At 32.7% G+C, this 19,895-nt stretch overlaps 2 protein-coding genes across 2 annotated transcripts; one reads left to right on the top strand and one right to left on the bottom strand.

The window, feature by feature from the left end:
- The first annotated feature begins 1,243 nt into the window (after positions 1-1,243).
- Positions 1,244-6,328, top strand: LOC108347979 (squamosa promoter-binding-like protein 6). Its single transcript, XM_017587464.2, has 4 exons — positions 1,244-2,586; positions 2,880-3,016; positions 4,432-5,306; positions 5,928-6,328. Exons 1-3 carry the CDS (start codon positions 1,928-1,930, stop codon positions 5,289-5,291), a joined length of 1,656 nt encoding a protein of 551 aa, XP_017442953.1. The 5' UTR covers positions 1,244-1,927; the 3' UTR covers positions 5,292-5,306; positions 5,928-6,328.
- Positions 6,329-6,956: 628 nt separating this feature from the next.
- On the bottom strand, positions 6,957-11,189 carry LOC108333052 (protein COBRA). The gene is made up of 6 exons (XM_017568381.2): positions 10,734-11,189; positions 9,989-10,068; positions 9,151-9,607; positions 8,078-8,234; positions 7,725-8,002; positions 6,957-7,628 (listed from the first exon to the last, which is right to left on the bottom strand). The coding sequence occupies exons 1-6, from the start codon at positions 10,837-10,839 to the stop codon at positions 7,342-7,344; spliced, it is 1,365 nt and encodes a 454-aa protein (XP_017423870.2). The 5' UTR covers positions 10,840-11,189; the 3' UTR covers positions 6,957-7,341.
- Positions 11,190-19,895: the final 8,706 nt, after the last annotated feature.

Below are 19,895 nucleotides of genomic sequence, written 5' to 3'. Positions count from 1 at the left end.
GTAGGTGTTCGTGATTTATGTTTTCCTTATATGGGAGCTGAAGATAGTAGGTAGCTAAGAGGCGTGAAAGAAAATTAGTGAAACATAGTGCAAAGAAAAATAGATGAACAGTGGATGTTTATTTTTGAAGATAAAGTTGGAGTTTGGAAAAAGACATGTAATTTTCCCGTTTTCCGTTTTCGGAGAGGGAACGGGGGTGCTTGTGGGAATATTGTTTTCACAAGGGATAGGAAGTGTTGCGTTGCGTTCCATTCCGTGGTGGAGCCTGCTTCGCATGTCACTCTCATCCCAAGAGCGTGCTGCCACGCGCGCAACAAGTTAAAGATAATGAATGAAAGAAACACGTGTCAGAAAAGGGGTAAATGAGAAAAATGGGTCCTGTCTAATAGATCCCAACATATTAACTCCATGCTGAGTTGCCATTCACACTGCATCAACACCTTCTATCTTTCTTTCTCTCCCAACTTCTTATCATTTTCTTTTATATTTCTTTTATTGCACACGCACTGTGTTGTAAATTGTTCATATTAATTAAACTTACAAGATTTTTATTTAACTTGTTTGAATATGAATATCTAGCTTCAAACAGTAATGGTAATGATCACAAAAATATATCTTTTTTTTTTTGTAAAATTTCAAAGTGAGTAATAAATAAACCGTGAATTGGATATACTCAGTCAAAGGTGTGAAATAAATGAAGGCTGGATATAGAACTGATTCCAAACAGGTGAAGGCTTTCGGAGAAACAGTGTTGTTTCTTATTTTTGAACATTTTAAAAGTTTTTTAATTAATGTACCAAGAAAATGCTTTAACTATCTAAATTCTATATGAAAAAAATCTTTGGAACAGTTACTGTTGAGCTTTTGGTACTGTTTTGTACTTTGAAAGAAATGTGATACAAATTTAATTTTTTTATTTAAGTAATTTTCCTTGATGCAGTTAGCAGTAAAACATTTCTGAGCTTAACACATGAAAGAAAACTGAAAACCAGTTAAAAAAAACTGTAATTAGTTTTATGGGACATTTTCTTTAAGCTGATTTATCCTACTGTTGAAATGACTGAGAATCCTTGACAGTGGATTGAATTGAAGAATAGAAATTAATGTAATTGATTTAGGTCATGTGATTTAATGATGGAAATGATTGAATTTGGTTTGCATTTGATAGAATAGAAAAAGAAGAAATTTAAAAGTGAAAAAAATGTAATATATGTTTAAATAAAAGGGGAGAGGAGAAGAATGTCTCTCTTTCTCTGAACTTAGGTATGTGTGAATGGCTGCTAGCTAGCATGGTGGAAAGCTGTCCACTCTCATTGTCTTTCTCTAAAAATAGCAACTCAGAATTCCAATCTCTTGAATTTTCTATTCCAGTTGAGTAAATCATCTTTCCCCTTCACTTCACTCCACTTTACTTCCATCTTCCACTGTTTGCAAACTCTCTCTCAAACACTGCCTTTCCTTTTCTCGCTCCCTCTTTCTCTTTCAGTATACTTTTCCCGATTCTCTATTTTTCCCTCCTTCGACTCTGCTTCAGCAACCTCACACCCTCTCTGTCTTCACCATATTCACCTATTTGTTTTCTTCTACGTTTCTTTCCCTCTTCTTTTCACGTGCTCTTCTCACACCTTGTCCCTTTCTGCTTCTTCTCTCGCGGCTTCTTCTTTCCTTCTTTAATCCGTTTGGTTTCTCCAAAATCGAAGACCTCCATGTCTTTAGGAGAGTAAATTCATTGTCTTTCTTTGTTGGGTAATGTAAAATAATGCTTTTTCAGTGGCTACCTTTCTGCTCAACTCAGGCAACATGACCCCAAATTCCAGCTCTGCCTGGTCATAGCCAATTAGGAACACTGTTCAGATACTATTTAAGAGTCAATTGTTGTTTGGTCCTGTCTAATTGTCTTGCACCTACCCTGGTTCTTTTGCATGTGATGGAATCTTGGAGCTTTGTCCCTGAAGAAAAGGAGAGTGTCTCCAATGAGGCACTATCCCCTCCCAACACTCTCGGGAGGACCATAAATTCTTTCTTGGGCTGGGAACTAAAAACCCCATGTGGTTTTTCCAACGACATGTTGGGTTTGGGTCAGCACCCCATTGAGAATCAAGGTTTTGAGGAATTGGGTTTTCCTGAAATGTTGGGCAAACACTTGTCCGATGATCTAATTGCCAGTGTTTCAAGCAGAAAGGTGGATGCTGGTAGGCATCAACAACACCAACACAGTGACAGAATCACTGGAACTGTTGTGGATGCCCCAAGTGGCTTTTCTCAAAGAGGGGACTCAAATTCCAAGCTTTCAAACTCAAATTCCCTCATTGATTTGAAACTGGGTCGATTTGCTGACCATGGAGATGCCATTGATGCGGGGTTTTCCAAAGTTTTGTCTTCTTCTGAGTCATCAACGCCTCCCAAGAGAGTGAGAGTTTCGGGGGTTCACTCTCAGACTGCTTTTTGCCAAGTCTATGGCTGTAACAAGGATCTCAGCTCCTGCAAAGATTACCACAAGAGGCACAAGGTGTGTGAGGTTCACTCCAAGACTGCTACCGTTATAGTCAATGGTATTGAGCAAAGGTTTTGCCAGCAATGTAGTAGGTTGGTCAAGTTTTCAACCTTTCATCTTACATTTCCAAGCTGCTAAATATCTATTACTATGACTTGTCTCTTTTTGGTGCCCATTTGAATACCGAACATGACTCTTTACCAACTCAATTGTATGTCATATTGGTTTTAGAGGCTTTATCTGCTATGGCTTGCATCATTTTCCTTTTCCCCTTTAGATATGGTCAAGGTTACCAGTTTGGCTACTTCATAATGGGCAAGTTTGAAATGAGAAGCTGTGTTGTTGAGATATATAGTTTTGTTGTAATGTTTAGTATATGATCCAGGTTTCATTTGCTGGCTGAATTTGATGATGGTAAGCGAAGCTGCCGTAAACGCCTTGCAGGTCATAATGAGCGTAGAAGAAAGCCACAAATGGGGATTCACCCCGGAAAGTCTGGGAGGTTGCTTCAGCCATGTGGGGGTAATGATACATATTCTTAAAATAGTTCATGATATAACTCTCCTCTCTCCTGCACTTCCCTTTTCTCTTAAATTCCCATCTTACTTTTGGTCACATGCACATTCAACCTCGCATTCTTCATTGATTAAATTTCATGTGATTGGCTGATTAATTATATCTCTGTTGGCACTAAAAAATATAGAAGCACGCCTTTGAAAAGGTGGTTTCTTTTCCTTGTCCATTTATACCTTTTCAAAGGCTTCATGTAATAATCGTCCATACAGCCTCAGAAATGATTCAAAGTTTTTGTTCGCCTTTCTGTTTTACTTCTCAACTTTGATTCCCCTCCATACTGTGGTACATTTGTCATACAGTTTTCTGTCAGGTTTCATTTTGATGTCAGTGTCATTATTAACTCTTTGTGTTTAAACGGCCACACTTCAAAACATGTAATGTGGTCCAACTTATATTATATTCTAGAGGTAATCTGCTAATTGGTATCTCGCATTTTCACCCACCCAACTGAATAAATGTGAATTTTCAAATGTTGATTTACCCAATGAATATATATCCATAAGATATGAATTGCCATCTCATAGCCCCATCTGTTTGAAAATGTTTATTCTTCGTTTATTTTCGGTTTTGACCTTGTGTAAACTAACTTCTTTTATTTTTGGGGTACGTTGTCTAAACTAGTTTTAAGTTGGACTCTTTTGTTAGCAAATGCTAAGTGACTTGTTCAACAAAAGATTGGTCTTATCTCTTAAGGGGAAATGTCCTTCAACTAGGTGAGGTTGATTATATGGACCACGCAATGTCTTTAGACTTTGAAACCAAAATTTCGTATATGTTATTTACCATGAGATCTCTGTTGACAAATTCTCCTATGTCCTTCTTGGTCCACCTCTCCTCCTTCCCGTGACTAGAAACCATGCAATCTAAACTTCTCATTAGTCATTAACATGTCTGATTGTAAACAGCATGAAGCCTAATCAACCGGAAATAACTTGAGTTTTTATCCCATATACTAACCTTAATATTCTATGATATAGCTCAACTGTTGCCACTCATGTTCTGCTTCTAATTAAAAAAGGCGAAAAAGAGACGAAGCAGTGAGAGAGTTTTTGTACGTTATTGTTTTAACATTTTTTTTTAATTGCTTCATGGAATGAAACAAACTTCTTCCACTCATTTGTGCTAGAACATCATAGGTGTGTTACAAAATTTCTAGTTTTAATATTCAGAAACTCTTGAATTGCTATTCTTGTTCCTTAATCGTACTTTGAACTGTTTCGTTTACTCGTAATAGTTAATATTAGATGGGTTCACGACTCTTGCAAGAACTGATTCCCTTGAGGCCAGTTTTGTCTACTTTTATTATAGTCATCTGATATTATTAAAGTTGTTTGAATTTGATAAGGATCATGTGGTTGCAGATAGCAGATTCCAGGGATCCATGCTAACATCATCCTTTATCCGCCCAGAGATGCTTCCTAGTGGGGTCATGTGTTCTGAGAAATATGGTGTGAGTAGCTTCTGGAGACCTATCAAAGCAGAACAGGGGGCTAGTTTTAGGCATCTTTCTTCTATGCCTGTATCCAATGGACATCCTCAGTCAAGATCTTTGTTCCCATCATATAACGGAAAACAATTTCCTTTTCTTCATGAAAATTGTGCAACGTCCACCACAGGAAGCATCTTCTGTGAGAGCAATAGCCACTATCCACATGCCCTTGGGGCACAAAATTCTGGGTTAAGACCACTATTCCAGGACACCATAGGAAATGAGGACTTCAATGTTTTTGATACAGCATCAACTGTTCAAGGATTATCGGGGATTTCAGACTCTTGTTGTGCTCTCTCTCTTCTGTCATCTCAATCCCAGAACTCTTCAAGCCAATCATCAGGAATTCCCTTGACTCACTCCATGGTTATTCCAAGCGGTCATGGCCATCACTACAACATGAGTCAGGTCTCTGAAAAGATAGGAATAAGCTCACAGACTTGTTCAAGCCGAGTGTCAGATAGTTTTCCTTCAGAACTAAATCATGCAGATGGAAGTCATCTCAGTCCTGTGTTAATATCAGACCATAATGATATTGTAAACTTTGATATGGCAGATGGTATATTCCATGGTTCAGAATTCATGAATGTGAAGGATCGACTTCCCTGCGAAGATGGTGCAACCATAGACTTGCTACAATTGTCATCACAGCTTCAGCGAGTTGAGCATGAGAGGCAATCCTTGCAGGTGAAGCAAGAGAATGATTCTTCTTGCACTCTGCGGATTACATAAAATACTTTGTGAGAGGTACGTTTTCCTGTTTTTGTGAAAATTTGGTGACCCGATTTCTTTATGCAGACTACGTGGGCACTTTGCTGCAGGTAAACTTGTGGTTAACACTACACACCATGCACTAGCTCTATATCATGCTTCTTCCATTCCTCTACTTTTGAGGAAAATGGAAAAAGAAATCTGGGGCTGTCATTTAAGGCTCTATTTTAAAATGAGTAATTAAATTATTTGAACTAACACCATCAGTGAAAGAAACGTTTTCTTATTCAACTTTTTTACTAAATTGTTGATCTTTAACATATTTTTCCGATCTAATTTTGGTATCGGTGTAAAATTTGTAAAATTGATGTATTGTGACATCAATAACATCTTGCATTGTCAAACTCATTAATTCTTGTGACATTAAAAATATATTATTGAATTGAAGTATAGAACAAATTTACACTAATAATGCGTAAAATTAAACTCCATCTCACTTGCATGATATGTATTTACCAAAGTAAATTATTAATATTTAATTCTATGTTGTGTAATGATTAATTAGGCATCAAGTGATTCAAGATATTGCTTTCCCCCTGTGAATTACATTTACATAAACGGAATCAAGAGGATGAAAATTTGATGTATTTAATGCAGGAAAAGGGTCGTGCATCATGCGAGGGTCATCTTAGAAAACGTAGGCCACGGTGAAATTGAATCTTCAAATGGTGCTATTTTCATCTGTTGCTAACTCTTTAAGGTAGTTTGCTTGTGCTGATTCGGTTCAAGAACTTGTCTGGAGAATAACTGATGTACTAAACACGTCAGGGGCTACATCTATGTGATATTAGTTAGGACGCAATTGTCCCAAGTGTAATATATCCATCTGGATGTAATAAACAAAAGCCTTAGATGTATGAAACTATGCTTGTCATGGCATAAACATTTCAAACCAGGACAACTGTTTACTGGAATTGACGTTCGATTTCGTGCCAACTTTGGCAATGACATTTTTTGTCGTACTGAAATATTAAACCTGCACTGGTATTGTAATGATAGTGACAAACTCTAGGTGTGACATCTTTCGTGTCTTACTATTATTCAATTAAAAATAGAGTTTGATCAAAATATAAAGCTGAGGAACAACATGGCAGAGTTGGATGAGTTAAGACTGTGGAAGCCAGCCTGTTCTTGTTGGAATGTGAAAGGCAGAGCAGAGATATATTTTTATACATATTTTCTGAAAAAGTAACTTTACATCACTTTGATGGGACAGGCAAATTCATAATCATGAACAAGGGAACTGGAATAGGACATGCCAGACCAACTCAATAATCTATAATCTCGTTGAGAAGCGCGTCACTAAATTCAACGCTTGAAGCACGTACCGATGTCACAGTCTAGGTGTTACACTATGTATTCCTGTCATCAACGATTTTCAAGCATTAGACGCAAACATTCAAATACTCGTCTTCTTCCAAAACCTCGTACACCATACAAGGATGATACTACCAGTCACCAACCAATGTTTTTGAAACAACCTATGTTTCATCATATTTTAATAAAGTTATTATAATAATTAAACTATTTGCTTATGAAAACAAAAGAGATGAGCGTGAACTATGTAAGCTAGCAATATCAAATAATGGCCATGCACGTACAAATGATAAAACACTGAAACCAGAATGAGCACAGATGATTTATACGTACAAAAAATGAAGAGAAAACAACTCTAGAAAGGTGTAGAAGGTTGCTGATTAAAGTTAATGCTTGAATTCATCAAAATGCTGGGAGATCAGTTGTCTACTCTAAAGAGCGAAAAACAAAGAACAAAGAAAAAGAAACTAAATTATTTTACAACGCAAAAGCTACAAAATACACGTGGGAGTAAAATCTACCATTCTAAGTAAATAACAGAACAGAGTTCTTGTTTTCCTTGCACCGGTGTTTCATGCATACTATGACCGTGTGAATGACTTCAGTTTCAGCAATCATGTGCAGATAACTTACGTAACTTCAAAAGAGAAGATAAGGCCTCTTATGTTCCACATATATAGATTCTCCAACATGGTTAAGTCAATAACATTACCACACAGTATAAAGTGCCAAAAAATGTGCTTAGTAAAGGGAAAACTAGTCTTGAACTTGCATTTGGCAACCATGGATAGGCGTCAGGAGGTGGCATTACACAGTTATCTCCGTTGAAATATATTCTTCGAGGGAAAGCCCATCCCTTATCAAATGTGAAGGTTGATTTGTCCTTCCGGAATAAGAGCTCAGACTGCACATTCCCAAGGGGTCCTGCTGAAGTAAGTAAATCATTGTAGAACTTCACTCCCCACAACATACCAGTATCATCTGCAAAAACCAGATTCCAAAACAATCATACAAGAGTTGGAATATTTTGCTCACAAATTTATCTCAGACTATATGATAGTGCAATATAAAACTTACTTAAGCCCACATAAGGTGTTATCGGCTTGTAGTTAAAGCTGAAAACCTGAGTTACATTGTCAAAGTTTGGGTGCTGGACAACAAGGTTCCATTGTGAATAATTCACCATGTAATTGAAATTTGTGATTGTGATCTTGATCCTCCAGTACTCTTTATATTGAAGTTTCACGTGCCAATGCACTCGAATAGGACACATGTGATTGGTGCATCGGACCAGAGGTGTATTTATGGCTTTGCCTGGGGGTGATACAACTGAAGCTAAATGTGGGGAATTAGGACTGTAAGAAAATTTCAGAAAAATATATCAGAGGACACTTTGGTATCTACTCAGGAATGATAAATTAATGACTTACTCTACACAGCTTCCAGGTTCTGTTTTGTTTTGGCAACCACAGGTGCAGGTAGGGCAGTTTACTATTGTACTGTTGTAGAAGGATGAAAGAGAAACACAGCACGTTGGAGTCTTCTGAGCTAGGAATTGAGAATACGTGCACGTAACATTCCAGGTCACTGCCAAAAATATATTCAGATTAGGTTTAAATCAAATCTGAGAAACTAAAACCTGCTTTTCATAGCTTTGGTGATCAATGTATAAAGCATAAGTAATTAGGTCTAGTTACCTCATTGCTTATTATTTGTTTGACTAAAAGTTAATAATCCATCTCACCAATGAAGAAAAATATTCCTACGAAGTAAAATTGGGTTCTCTTGTGGTAATTCAATAATACTAGCCTATTCACTATCTGTTTCTATAAGATAGGTGCACTCCTTTACCTACAGAATTAATCAGATACAAAACTCACTTCTGTTTTGTAAGAGAGAAAAATTATGGAATAAAGTCTAATGTGTATACATTTATTACATCAAGATGTTAGCAATTTCAGATCATTCGTGTTTGTATATATATATATAACAAATCATTAAATGTGTTAAGGTCATTGTATTTTATTAATCAATTATAAAGTGATGTAATCAAGTAATTGTGACTAAGAACATATATGTCATAAAAGGTTTACAATGTAGAATCCGTAATAATTTTAATTCGTTGAAAGAGACAAATTGAAATTATTGAATTTTAGGAAATGTAACCGACAGAGGTTACATAAAGGGGTCATGGTCTTCATTTATAAACACCTTCATATTTCCTGTTTCTTTCTCTTCATCTCCATCAGAGAAGAATACAGAGGAGACCGAAAGTGCTCTATAAAAGGAAGATCATTGACCAATTAAAGGTTGATTAATAATTGTTCTCAATGGTCAATCCTTTAGGTAGCTCCCATTTTCTGTTCTAAAGAAAATTGGGAACTGCTCTATTTGATAAGAGTTTATTGCTCTTGATTATTGATATGAGCTTCATAAATTCTAACACAAGAAACATGTATATACATGTAAAGTTACAAGCCAATGCATTTTGGAAGTAACTTACTCAATGCTTGAGTGGTTCTCCTCTTGTCTTTGGTAATAAACTTAGTTGGTTTCACAATCTTTGCAGGTCCACAAGTATAACCAGGCCCTGGTGCTTTAAGGGTAAAATTTCTTGGCAGTTTGACCGTTTTGTTAGTTGTTCCTGCAGAACCAACACTAAGTTGAAATGAGGTTATTGCATGTTCAGGGTCCTGGGCCCATGAAGTTAGGACTCCTCCAGTGCAACAATTGGCAATCTGCTGGTTGTAAGGAGTTCCAGGCAGTAAATCCACGACGGTTGGATCCTTCTTACAACAATGAGGAATGTTCCCTTTGAACCTTGAACAGTCCCCTTGCTCTGTGGTTTGGCCTCCCACTACATTCCAAATTACTTCCTTCTTTGCCCATGTCCACCCTAGTATCCATCCAGGAGCCTGAATATGCCGATACTGTTGAAAGTTGTACATTGTAACAACAGCCTGTACAATTAAGAAGGATTTCTTATGTTAAAGAAACAGACAATACAGGACCTAATATAGATTTCTATATGAATTTAAAGGTACTAAAAAAATTGGTACAATATATACACATCTACTGGTCTGGACTAAATATTGTAACTTACAATAAGTCAAAAAATAGTAACCAATTAACATTAACCATGTTAAAGTTTGATCAAAAGACACCCTAGAGATCAAGCTGAAACATGGATACAACCGAGAAGATCCACCAAGCCTAATACGAATATAGTACTATATAGCTCTAATTTCTTACTCCAAAATAATTTTAAGGTTAAATGCCAAAACTCACAGTATGATGTTTTCCAAGTATTTTCTCACATTATGAAAGAAGCGATCACTTACAATATAACCGTCTGGTGTCCAGCTTATAACATCCCATTTGATTGTAATGTTGCCAGTTGGATCAAGTGCATCATAGGCTTCTGTATATGATTGAACAACCATGAAAAGTTTATGACTTTAACTTCTGGGTAAGATTACTTAAAGCAAACAATTTGACAGATCAAAGTTCCATATATCTCACAGGTATAGATAACAGAAGCCTCCAAAAAAGTAGTTTGTATCCTTTCTATGGCAAAATCACACTTTCTTCAAGCTAGAAAATAAACAGGAAGTTTTTCCCATTTCCCCCTCTTCATTCAAAAGATGTTGAAAAGGTACTTATAATGTCACATCCTCATATAATCACCAAATGACCGTTAATTTAAGAAGAGTGTAACTGGGTTTGTCTATAGTTCTACAAAGAGAGCTAGTAGACAACAATACCCGACATGGCAGTCATTTCGTCATTAAAAACAAAAGTGCACGGCAAATATCATCCTCAACAATTGATAAGAGCACAGAACAAATGTCTAGCAAACTTTAAAGAAAGACTAAATAAGAACCTAAAAGAAAACACTAAAAACGGTTGAGGGAAAGAATCACAAATGTCCGAACAAGACAGTTATTGTTTTTGCATCTTTTTGCTTTAAAGAAAAGGGGAATGCTCCTGAATCTTCATGGCAACTCTATAGAAAGAAACTGTGTAGTATGATAATATTCCCAAGAAGTAAAGTTGATATGAGTGAGGACGAAAGAAAAACAATACCCGTGGAAGAGAATGTTGAGCACAAGAGCAGTGACAGCAGTAAGACGGCCAAGAAGCCACAACGGGGGTTAGCAGATCCAGTGGTGGAGAACCACACAGACTCCATTTCTTCCGGCGCAGAGTTTCTTTCAGAATGGAAATGAAGCAAGAACTCAAGACAGCCAGCCACCACCCTTAACAAGGATAAGGCTTTTGAGTCTGTGTTCAACTTGAAAAACACCCTTGTATCTGAAACACAGTTTCAGTTGCCAACAAGTATCAAAGACACCCTTGCGAGTGACATTATCATACTCTCTCTCTCTCTCTCTCTCTCTGTCTGTCTTTTCAAAAATAAAATTACAAAAGACTTCAGCTTTTTTAGTGCTGTCGTTATTATCATCATATCACCCTTCGTTTCTTTGATTTCCGAGTACCAGCAATATGCAATTGCTTCCGCAAAATATGGTTTTTCATTTCAATAATCCTTTTTCAGTTTTTAAATTTAACAAACATGAATGTGTTTTAGTTTCTCCATAAAACCAAAAGTACTGAATGTTGAGAATAAAAAATAAAGTTATTTCATTCTCAGCAGCAGTGTTGCGGACAGAGGAATGAAAGGGAAGTAATATCAGTATTATTTAATTGAATAGAAAGTAATGCAGTGAATGAATGATTTAAAAATTGGGTAGGGGTAGTATTGGAAGAATGAAACGTGAAGAGAAAGCAGGAGTAGGATGCGAAAAGGAAGACAACCTTGAAGAGAGTAAAGACACGACACTTTCCCCTCCCTCTTGGGATGTTTGCCGCGTCTATGCATTTTTTCTTTTGTCCCAAACCCTCAAAGACTAATTCATATGCAACTGTAGTAATGGGATTTCAAAATTTCCGTTTTCTTATTTGACCTTATTTGACGGATATATTTATACAATCATAATTTTTAATTTTTATTATTATTAATACTTGTAGATATTTTTATGTTTTATATTTTTAAAATTTTAAATAAAATTATTTCAAAATAAACTTTAAAATATAAATTTAAATGAAAATAATAATTTAACGGTATCAAATTAAATTACTCACTAAAATATTAATATAAATAAATTTGATTTTTAAATTCAGTAACTTTTTACTAATAACTATATTTTGACTACTTGATTATTCGAAAAAAGTAATTAAATGAAAATTATTAATAACTATTACCATACGAATATTCATTAATAAAATACAATGATATTCTATTCATTCAATCAAAAAACAAATAATTAAACATGCATATCCATGACAGAATAAATCTTAAAAATATCCATTTAATATCATAATATATTTTATCGCGGTGGATTATTTAATAAGAATATCCATTTAATGTATTAATATTAATTCAATTGGTTTATATGATTTGTGAATTACTATAAATGTTGAATTCACTTTTGCAAAAGAAAACATTGGCCACTTAGGCTTACTGTTCATGCGAATTACAGAGCGATGAATTAAGCATATTATGCGTTCGCTTGGAGTGAAATACGCGGACGGATTTGCGATGAAATGCGGGATGGTTGCACTGTTCAGTCACCCGCGGTTGTGAAGAGATTTGCGCGGATTGTAAGCGAAATGTCGTGTGTGCCCTCGGTTAAAAAACGCTGAAAACGCGTAACCGGTTACGCGTTCGCGTAACAGGTTACGAGTTCGCGTAACAGGTTACACGTTCGCGTAATCGGTTACGTGTTTTCGTAACCGGTTACGCGATTTCCAATTTTTTTTTTTAAGTTTTTTTTATAATTATTTTAATATTAATAAAATTAGGTATATTATATTTTTTAATTTTTTAAAAATAAATTGATTATTATATTTTCTAATTTATTTTTAATAAATTGATTATTATATTTTCTAATTTATTTTTAATAAATTGATTATTATATTTTCTAATTTATTTTTAATAAATTGATTATTATATTTTTTAATTTATTTTTAATAAATTGATTATTATATTTTCTAATTTATTTTTAATAAATTGATTATTTAGTTTTTTTAATTTTTAAACATTAATTTTATAAATTATTCATAATTTTTTTTTCTTTATAAACATTTTTACAATTAAATATAACATTTATAAATAATATTTTATATTACTTTTATAACTAGGGTCATTTTGGTAATTCTTAATTTCTATCAATTAAACTAATTTTTAAAATCTATCACATCAATCAAATCCTACACTAATTCTTAGAAACTTTACTTTCAAATCCACTCTCAATTACCCACAAATCCACTCAAAAAAACAACAAAAAAAATTACCCTCAAATCCACTCAAATTCATTCAAATCATCTCCCCCAAATCACTCCAAACGAACACAGCCGCCTTAGGTGGAACTTTGCTGAAGAGTTAAGACATAAGAGTCCCTTTCGGGCATATAAGGTAATTAATTGTTATGGACTTTAATTCACTACGACGCAAAAATTATGATCTACATTGATGAAGAAAAGTATGTGGATGATGACATAAGCAAATAGTTAATATATGGTATTTCAATAATGTTAATAAACAGACAGCGTTATCAAAATCATTACATTACACTTAATTTATACATTATAATTTTAATTATTTTCATAAATAATCTAATTGAAATTATTTAATCATTTCCTTTATAAGAATATAAAGGTAAATAAAATAGTCAACCTTCTTATTAACGTGACTCTAACTATTTCAATCAATAACAAACAAAATTTGTTAGTTTTGTAGATATTATAAATAAAAACTAATATTACATACGCTTAAAAATTTTATTGAATGTGTCTTAATTAAGTCACTTATTACCTCCATATTCATTTACATATATACTCAAGTTAATCTATTTATCATGTTATAATATCACCACCAACGGTTTATCATGTTATAATATCACCACCAACGGTTATAATTCATTTTTTGAATCTCTAAAAAATAGTTTGTAAATTAATACTTACTTAATTGTTGTCATATTGAACTCATTATTTTTTCCAAGAGTAAAAATTGTTTGCAAACTTAACTTGACTCTTAGTCATATTAACAAATAATGATTATTAAATAAATTTTAACCTCCGAACAAAAGGTGACTAACTAAAGTTTGTGACAAATCATGATTATGATCCACAGGTTATCTTCAACACCTACCATCTCCATTAAAAATTAGTTTGCATTTCAATTTAGAAGTACAATCGCATTTTCTTGTATAAAATATACTAGGTTGAATATCCAATTTGTATTTAATGTATTTTCCACCTCTTTTACATTCTAACAATACATACATTTCAATCTCAAGTTAATCATTAGTTTCATCATATCTTATAATGAGAACAACAAAACCAATATCAAAAGCAATCCCTAAAACCTTCTAAAATAACTCGTAATTATGAAAAAAATATGATCATTTGTATAGTTATTTGTATAATCTTCATTCCATATTTCATTTATAAAAGAAGATAAATTTAACATGAAACTAAATTTTACTTGTGATTTTATAAATCTTAAAGGATAATTTTTCATCTTTAACTATAATCACCTAAAACATGATGTCACCATAAAATACCTAACTTGTTTAATAATAATAATAACTAGAGATGAAGAAATTTATAAAATAAAACAAGAAAACAAATTTAAAAAATGTACAAAAAATATAAATTAGAAAATACAAGAAGAATACAGATTTCAAAATTTGGAAGAAAACTTAACTAGATTTGAAAACCCGGTAAGTTTTCTAAATCATATTTCGAAATCTAATAAGTTTTTTAAATCGAATTTCAAATTCGACGATTTTGTAAACCAAAATTCAAAATCTCATTAATTTCTAAACTCGTTGAGTTTATTAACCAAATTTTGAAATTTAACACTTCTTTAAGGATTTCAAAATTCAGTTATTATCAAAACTATTACTTTTATAAACCGAATTTCAAAAAAAATTGATATATGTAAAATATAACAAAAATAAAAATCAAATTTTCAAACATAGATGAATAAAAAGTATAACTAACCAAAACGAATATAATACTTGTATCTGAACGAAGATTACGAAAACGAACCAAAATGAAATGAACGAAAATGAAGGAAGCATTTTTATCTTTTTCTTATTGCACAAAACTTACTTTCTCTCTTCCTCATTGTTCATAAAATATTAAAAGAAGAAAGTTGTCTACTTCTGGATACAAGCCATGTTAAAAGTAAAGCACCATGACTTGCACTTTAGGATATATTTAAAAATTGTGTAGAATGTCTGCTGCATTGAGAGCGACTGAAACACATTACAGAGAACAAATAAAGTCTTTCCTACCAGTTTTTACTCGGAGGCAGGTTTAGAAATACACAAAAGCATCAACAAGCAAGTATACACATACAAAGAATTAACATAAATATACTCAGTTACTCACTGTGTTCTGATACTCACACGAGCTTCTAATTCCATCAATCTCTGCTCCAATTGTTGTATTCTTGAAAGCAATGCTCAGTGCTCCAGCCTTCTCTCTTGCCCATTTTAGAGGGTTCAATTAGGGATTCGGATGTGGAAGGGTCCGATGACACCTTCCGGATCTTACAGGGATGAAGAGGGATTTTGGAGGCAGGGGACTTTACGTGCAGAAGGACATTGTTTAGTTCTGAGTCCGCCTGAGCGTCGTCGGGGCCGGCGGAGGAGGAGGGAACTAGGTGGGATTAGGTTCGATTAAGGATTGTGCTTGACCTAGCGTGTGCTTGACCTAGCGTGTGTTCGCCCATAAGTGTGAGGTTGAATCAAAGATTGAGGAAAGTGAAGAGTTTGAAGTTAAATGGATGTAATGTGACGATATTGATGATGACAATGGTTGAAACTCACTCTCCTTTAATCCAACTGCACCACCCTTCTCTAATTCCCCCTCTACCAATACCCTTTCTTTTTCTCCCTCTCCCGCCACTCTTCTCTCTACCTCCTCCAAACTTTCTTTAATTTTCCTCTGCACCCTCTGTTCTTAAAACAGATATCAACGTCATACGGATATTAACATTCCTTTGTTTTCAACGGACGTCGATATTTTCACATCCGTTTAAGAATCTAACATATATTCACATTCGTTTAAATATTATCAATATCTTGAGATCCGTTTAAGAATCTAAAGTATATTAAGAGAAATGAGATGATGCAGGCAGGCATTGTTGTAGTGGTGAAGGATGTAACTCTCTTTACTTTTCTCATAACTTAGTCCTTTTACTCCGCACACGTTTCTTCATGCACCTTCATTATTATTAACTGCACACTATACTAATATTTAAAGGACTAAAATACCTTCCTGTTATACAATGCCACCTTTTTCCAAAATATTTCCATAATAAGTAATCCAAAATCACTTTTATAAAGAATAAAATGGAGATTTCAAAACTATGGGGTATGAGAATGCAGGATGAAAAAACATTTTCGCTCTTTTTTTCTGCATCTATTCGTAGACATGTCATTAGAAACTTTAATTTCGGAAATGGACTCAAATAACGAACCATACAACATTAGAGTTAGACGTATAAACTGAAGCCTAAAATCTGCTAATTTAATTTGGCCATGCCTAAAAAAATACCTTACATATTAGGGTTTTAAAAATACATTATCTTTTGAATTCACTTCTAAAGTACCTCGTAATTTTTTGAACCATCTTTCACTCTCTTTTTTCTCATAGAAGTTTTACAAATTAAGGGTGTATATATTTATTTCTCAATCACGCATGATTGATTGCTTAAATGAACTTAAATTGCGGGGAATAAATATCATATGTAAATATATCTTATAAACTATAATTTATTTATTTTATTTCTATATTTTGTATTTTTTTTCTTTTGTTTTAGTTTTTGGGATGGCATGAGAGTCCATTAGCCTAAAAGTTACAGTTTGCAAAAAACAAATGAAAAAAGCTTTGCCCATATATTGTGTGGGCTTATAAGTTGAACATTTTTTGCAATAGTGACTCAAACCAACCTATGAAAAACATGTTTGCACTAATATCTCCACAAATATTCTCGTCAGAAAAAATAATTTATGCATAATTTAATTTGTACAGTTTTTTCATATAATTTTTCTCAAGAGTTTTATTTGTATTTGGTATAAACTAATTTTAATTTATAAATAAGTTCATTTCATTTTTTCTGGGAATAATAGTTATAGAGAAGCTTATGTAAATATATCTGAATTCATGTATCCAATTCTATGCATATGCTTCTAAGCTAACACATTAACCTTTTCTTTTTCCATTTTGTTATAGTTTCCAAATTCTTAGTTATCTGAAGTAAATTTATTATAATATATTGGGTGTTTTGCTAAAAATAATAAACTGAGAAATCGAAGGGTTGAAAACATTTTTCATTGTGCAATAAATGCATTATACATCAAATACTGATTTGTAAGACAAATATATATATATATATATATATATATATATATATATATATATATATATATATATATATATATATATATATAGGTTTGCTAACTTTCTATGCTCTTTTTTCAGTTTGTACATTTTAGCAACGTGTATAGATTTTAGTAGACAAAAATACTCTCATATAGTATGGATTCTAAGTTTTAAGGTTAAGAGTATATAAATAATTTTCATTCTCAAAACTAAAAAAATAAGAAATATCATCTCTCTCATTCCTTGTTCCTCTCAACCCTTTCTCTTTCATCTCTCTCACTCCAACTTTTTCCCTATCATCCCTACAGTAGCTCCAACTGAAAAAAAAAATTAGGAACACTCACTTAACCCTAATCTACCTTTCTAACTTATCTAATTTGTTTCTATCTCACCCACACATAGTAACCCGCGACACCGCAATTTGTTGCTCTTGCTTTGTTCGTTCATTTGTTTTTCACTTTAATAACAAAATAATTGATGATTTTGATGTCTACAATAATTTCAAAACTAAAAAAAAAATAAGAAATTCCCCGCGAAAAGACATTAGCATCAACCCGTAATAGTTGCAAAGCATTTAGTTTCTTAATACCAATTTTGATAAAATCATAGAATGAAAGGAGTAGAAGTTAAACTATGAATAACAAATTTATTAAGTTTAAATTCCAATTTGTAATTTAGTTCATTTTTTTTCTTAATTTCACTTCTACGACACATGATAAATCACAACATCATGTTTATATTGACCAAACAAGTTGGAGATCTGAATTGTTTAAAATAAACTTATATGATGTGATTTACTTTAGAAAGTAATTTTCTAGTCAAACTGAGAGCTAACAGGTTCATTATGACTAGACTAGTTTACTAATTTCTGGTTGATTTTTAATTAGTTGGTATATCAATGTAATTCTTCTTGAAAACTACTCAATATAGCTCAAATCTAGAAGATGTGTAATTTGTTAGAATATTTTTATTCTTTTTACAAAAATGAAAGGAAAATATGCTTATCAATATGAAACATTCCAAAGGGAACGAGGAGTGGTCCCTGTTCTGAATAAGGGGACAGAGTCAACAACAACAATTTTCTCTGTTCATAACTCTCTTGAATAGTTTGTTCTTGTTAAATCATTTAGTACGATGTGCAGGAGCTTCATTTTTTTGCTATGTTTTGACGTTGGTTATATGCAGGAAGATGAAATGTATATTTCCATATATTGTTCTTAGCGAAAAATATGTTTTTAGAATTATTTTTAAGAACTAACTTCAGAAATCCATTTTCTGGATAATAACTTACCTCTTCCGGAATCTCCTTTCCAGGGTTTTTCTCTTCTGGAAAATATTTTTAGACAACTTAATAGTCAAAATATCAAGTCTCTCTAAAGATAAACTACTAATTCTAAAATTTAAAAACGAAATTTAATAACAATCATAAAGAACCCTGGTCAATTATTTGGTTATTAAAGTGGAAAACACGAACAGAGCAACAAATTACGATGTCGTTACTGTGTGTGAGTGAGAGAGAGTATGGAGATGAGAGAGAAACAAATTGGATAAGTGAGGAAGGTGGTTAAGGCTAGGCGAGTGTTTCTGATTTTTTCAGTTGGGGTTACAGAAAAAATGTTGGAGTGCGAGAGATGAAAGAGAAAGGGTTGATTGTAATGAGGGATGTGAGCAAGGGTTTGAGGTTTCTTTTTTTAATTTTGAGAATTAAAATTATTCAAATATCATTCACTTTAAAACTTAGAATCCATAATATATAAATATATTTTTGTCTACTAAAACTCCGATATATATTACTAAAATGTACCAACTAAAAAAAGACACACATGGAGTGGTAAGGATTGACTTCACATGTCACACGTGTGGGATTTATTTTAGGGTGAAAACAAAAAACCAAAGACTAAATTTCTGTCTCATTTTTAGTGAAAATGCATCATGAAATAACTTCATGCAACAGCTTAAATCATTTCAAAATCCACTAAAAAACTACTATTTCTTAAACATGCTCGTAATATCCAATTACAATCATATATAGCACAAAGTTTGTGTTCCAAACAACAACAAAAAAACATAAAACTTAATGTCTAATTCAATCATATTAATTCTGATTACTCTAATAGGTTTCAAACCTCAAATAAAGTAGTTATAATATAAATTTTACTCTCATGTTAAGTTAAGAATTTTATATAATAATGATCACTATATTTTACATATAAAGTATAGGAAAAAAAATCAAAATTTCTTACGGAGATTGAGACTAAAAGGTATGGATAAATCCGACAAACTTTAGTGGTGTATTTGGTTATGTGAATTTATTGCTTGAGAGGATGAGCGAGGATGAACGAAAGTCCTTTGGTTCCAAGAGTCATTGTTTATTTGCATTAATGAATTTAAGGGTAATAGAAATTCTCATCTTCACATAAATTTAAAAGGAAATAACTTCTTACTTAAATGTCCATCATTTTTCTTTAAATTTCAACTCACCCTCATATGCTTTTAACTGTGAGTGCAGTAATGCATGTATCTACCATGTAGATAATTAATAATAATAATAATAATAATAATGATATTTATATTATTAATAATTGTTATAATAATAATAATACTAAAACGAATAATAATAACAATAATAATTATTATTATATTTTATTTTTATATTAATTTTAACTATAAAAACCTAACAATTTCATTTGTTAAATTTTTTTATCTATCACATTCATGAAATCATTCACATAAACATGTGATTATACAAAAATTGATTAAGAACTCATCTGAACTGAATGTAACCAA

The sequence above is a fragment of the Vigna angularis genome, chromosome 1 (genome assembly GCF_016808095.1).
Source record: "Vigna angularis cultivar LongXiaoDou No.4 chromosome 1, ASM1680809v1, whole genome shotgun sequence".
In the NCBI taxonomy this organism is placed as follows: Eukaryota; Viridiplantae; Streptophyta; class Magnoliopsida; order Fabales; family Fabaceae; genus Vigna; species Vigna angularis.
The sequence above is the reverse complement of the archived record's forward strand: the minus strand, read 5'-3'. Positions and strand labels throughout refer to the sequence as shown.

Excerpts from the sequence above, each read along its gene's own strand:
- LOC108347979 (XM_017587464.2), top strand. The coding sequence starts at position 1,928 with ATGGAATCTTGGAGCTTTGTCCCTGAAGAAAAGGAGAGTGTCTCCAAT. Across the intron at positions 2,587-2,879 it reads TTTTGCCAGCAATGTAGTAG|GTTTCATTTGCTGGCTGAAT; the intron begins GTTGGTCAAGTT and ends TATATGATCCAG. Across the intron at positions 3,017-4,431 it reads GTTGCTTCAGCCATGTGGGG|ATAGCAGATTCCAGGGATCC; the intron begins GTAATGATACAT and ends ATGTGGTTGCAG.
- LOC108333052 (XM_017568381.2), bottom strand. The coding sequence starts at position 10,839 with ATGGAGTCTGTGTGGTTCTCCACCACTGGATCTGCTAACCCCCGTTGT. Across the intron at positions 9,608-9,988 it reads GGACACCAGACGGTTATATT|GCTGTTGTTACAATGTACAA; the intron begins GTAAGTGATCGC and ends TTAATTGTACAG. Across the intron at positions 8,003-8,077 it reads GAACCTGGAAGCTGTGTAGA|TCCTAATTCCCCACATTTAG; the intron begins GTAAGTCATTAA and ends ATTTTCTTACAG.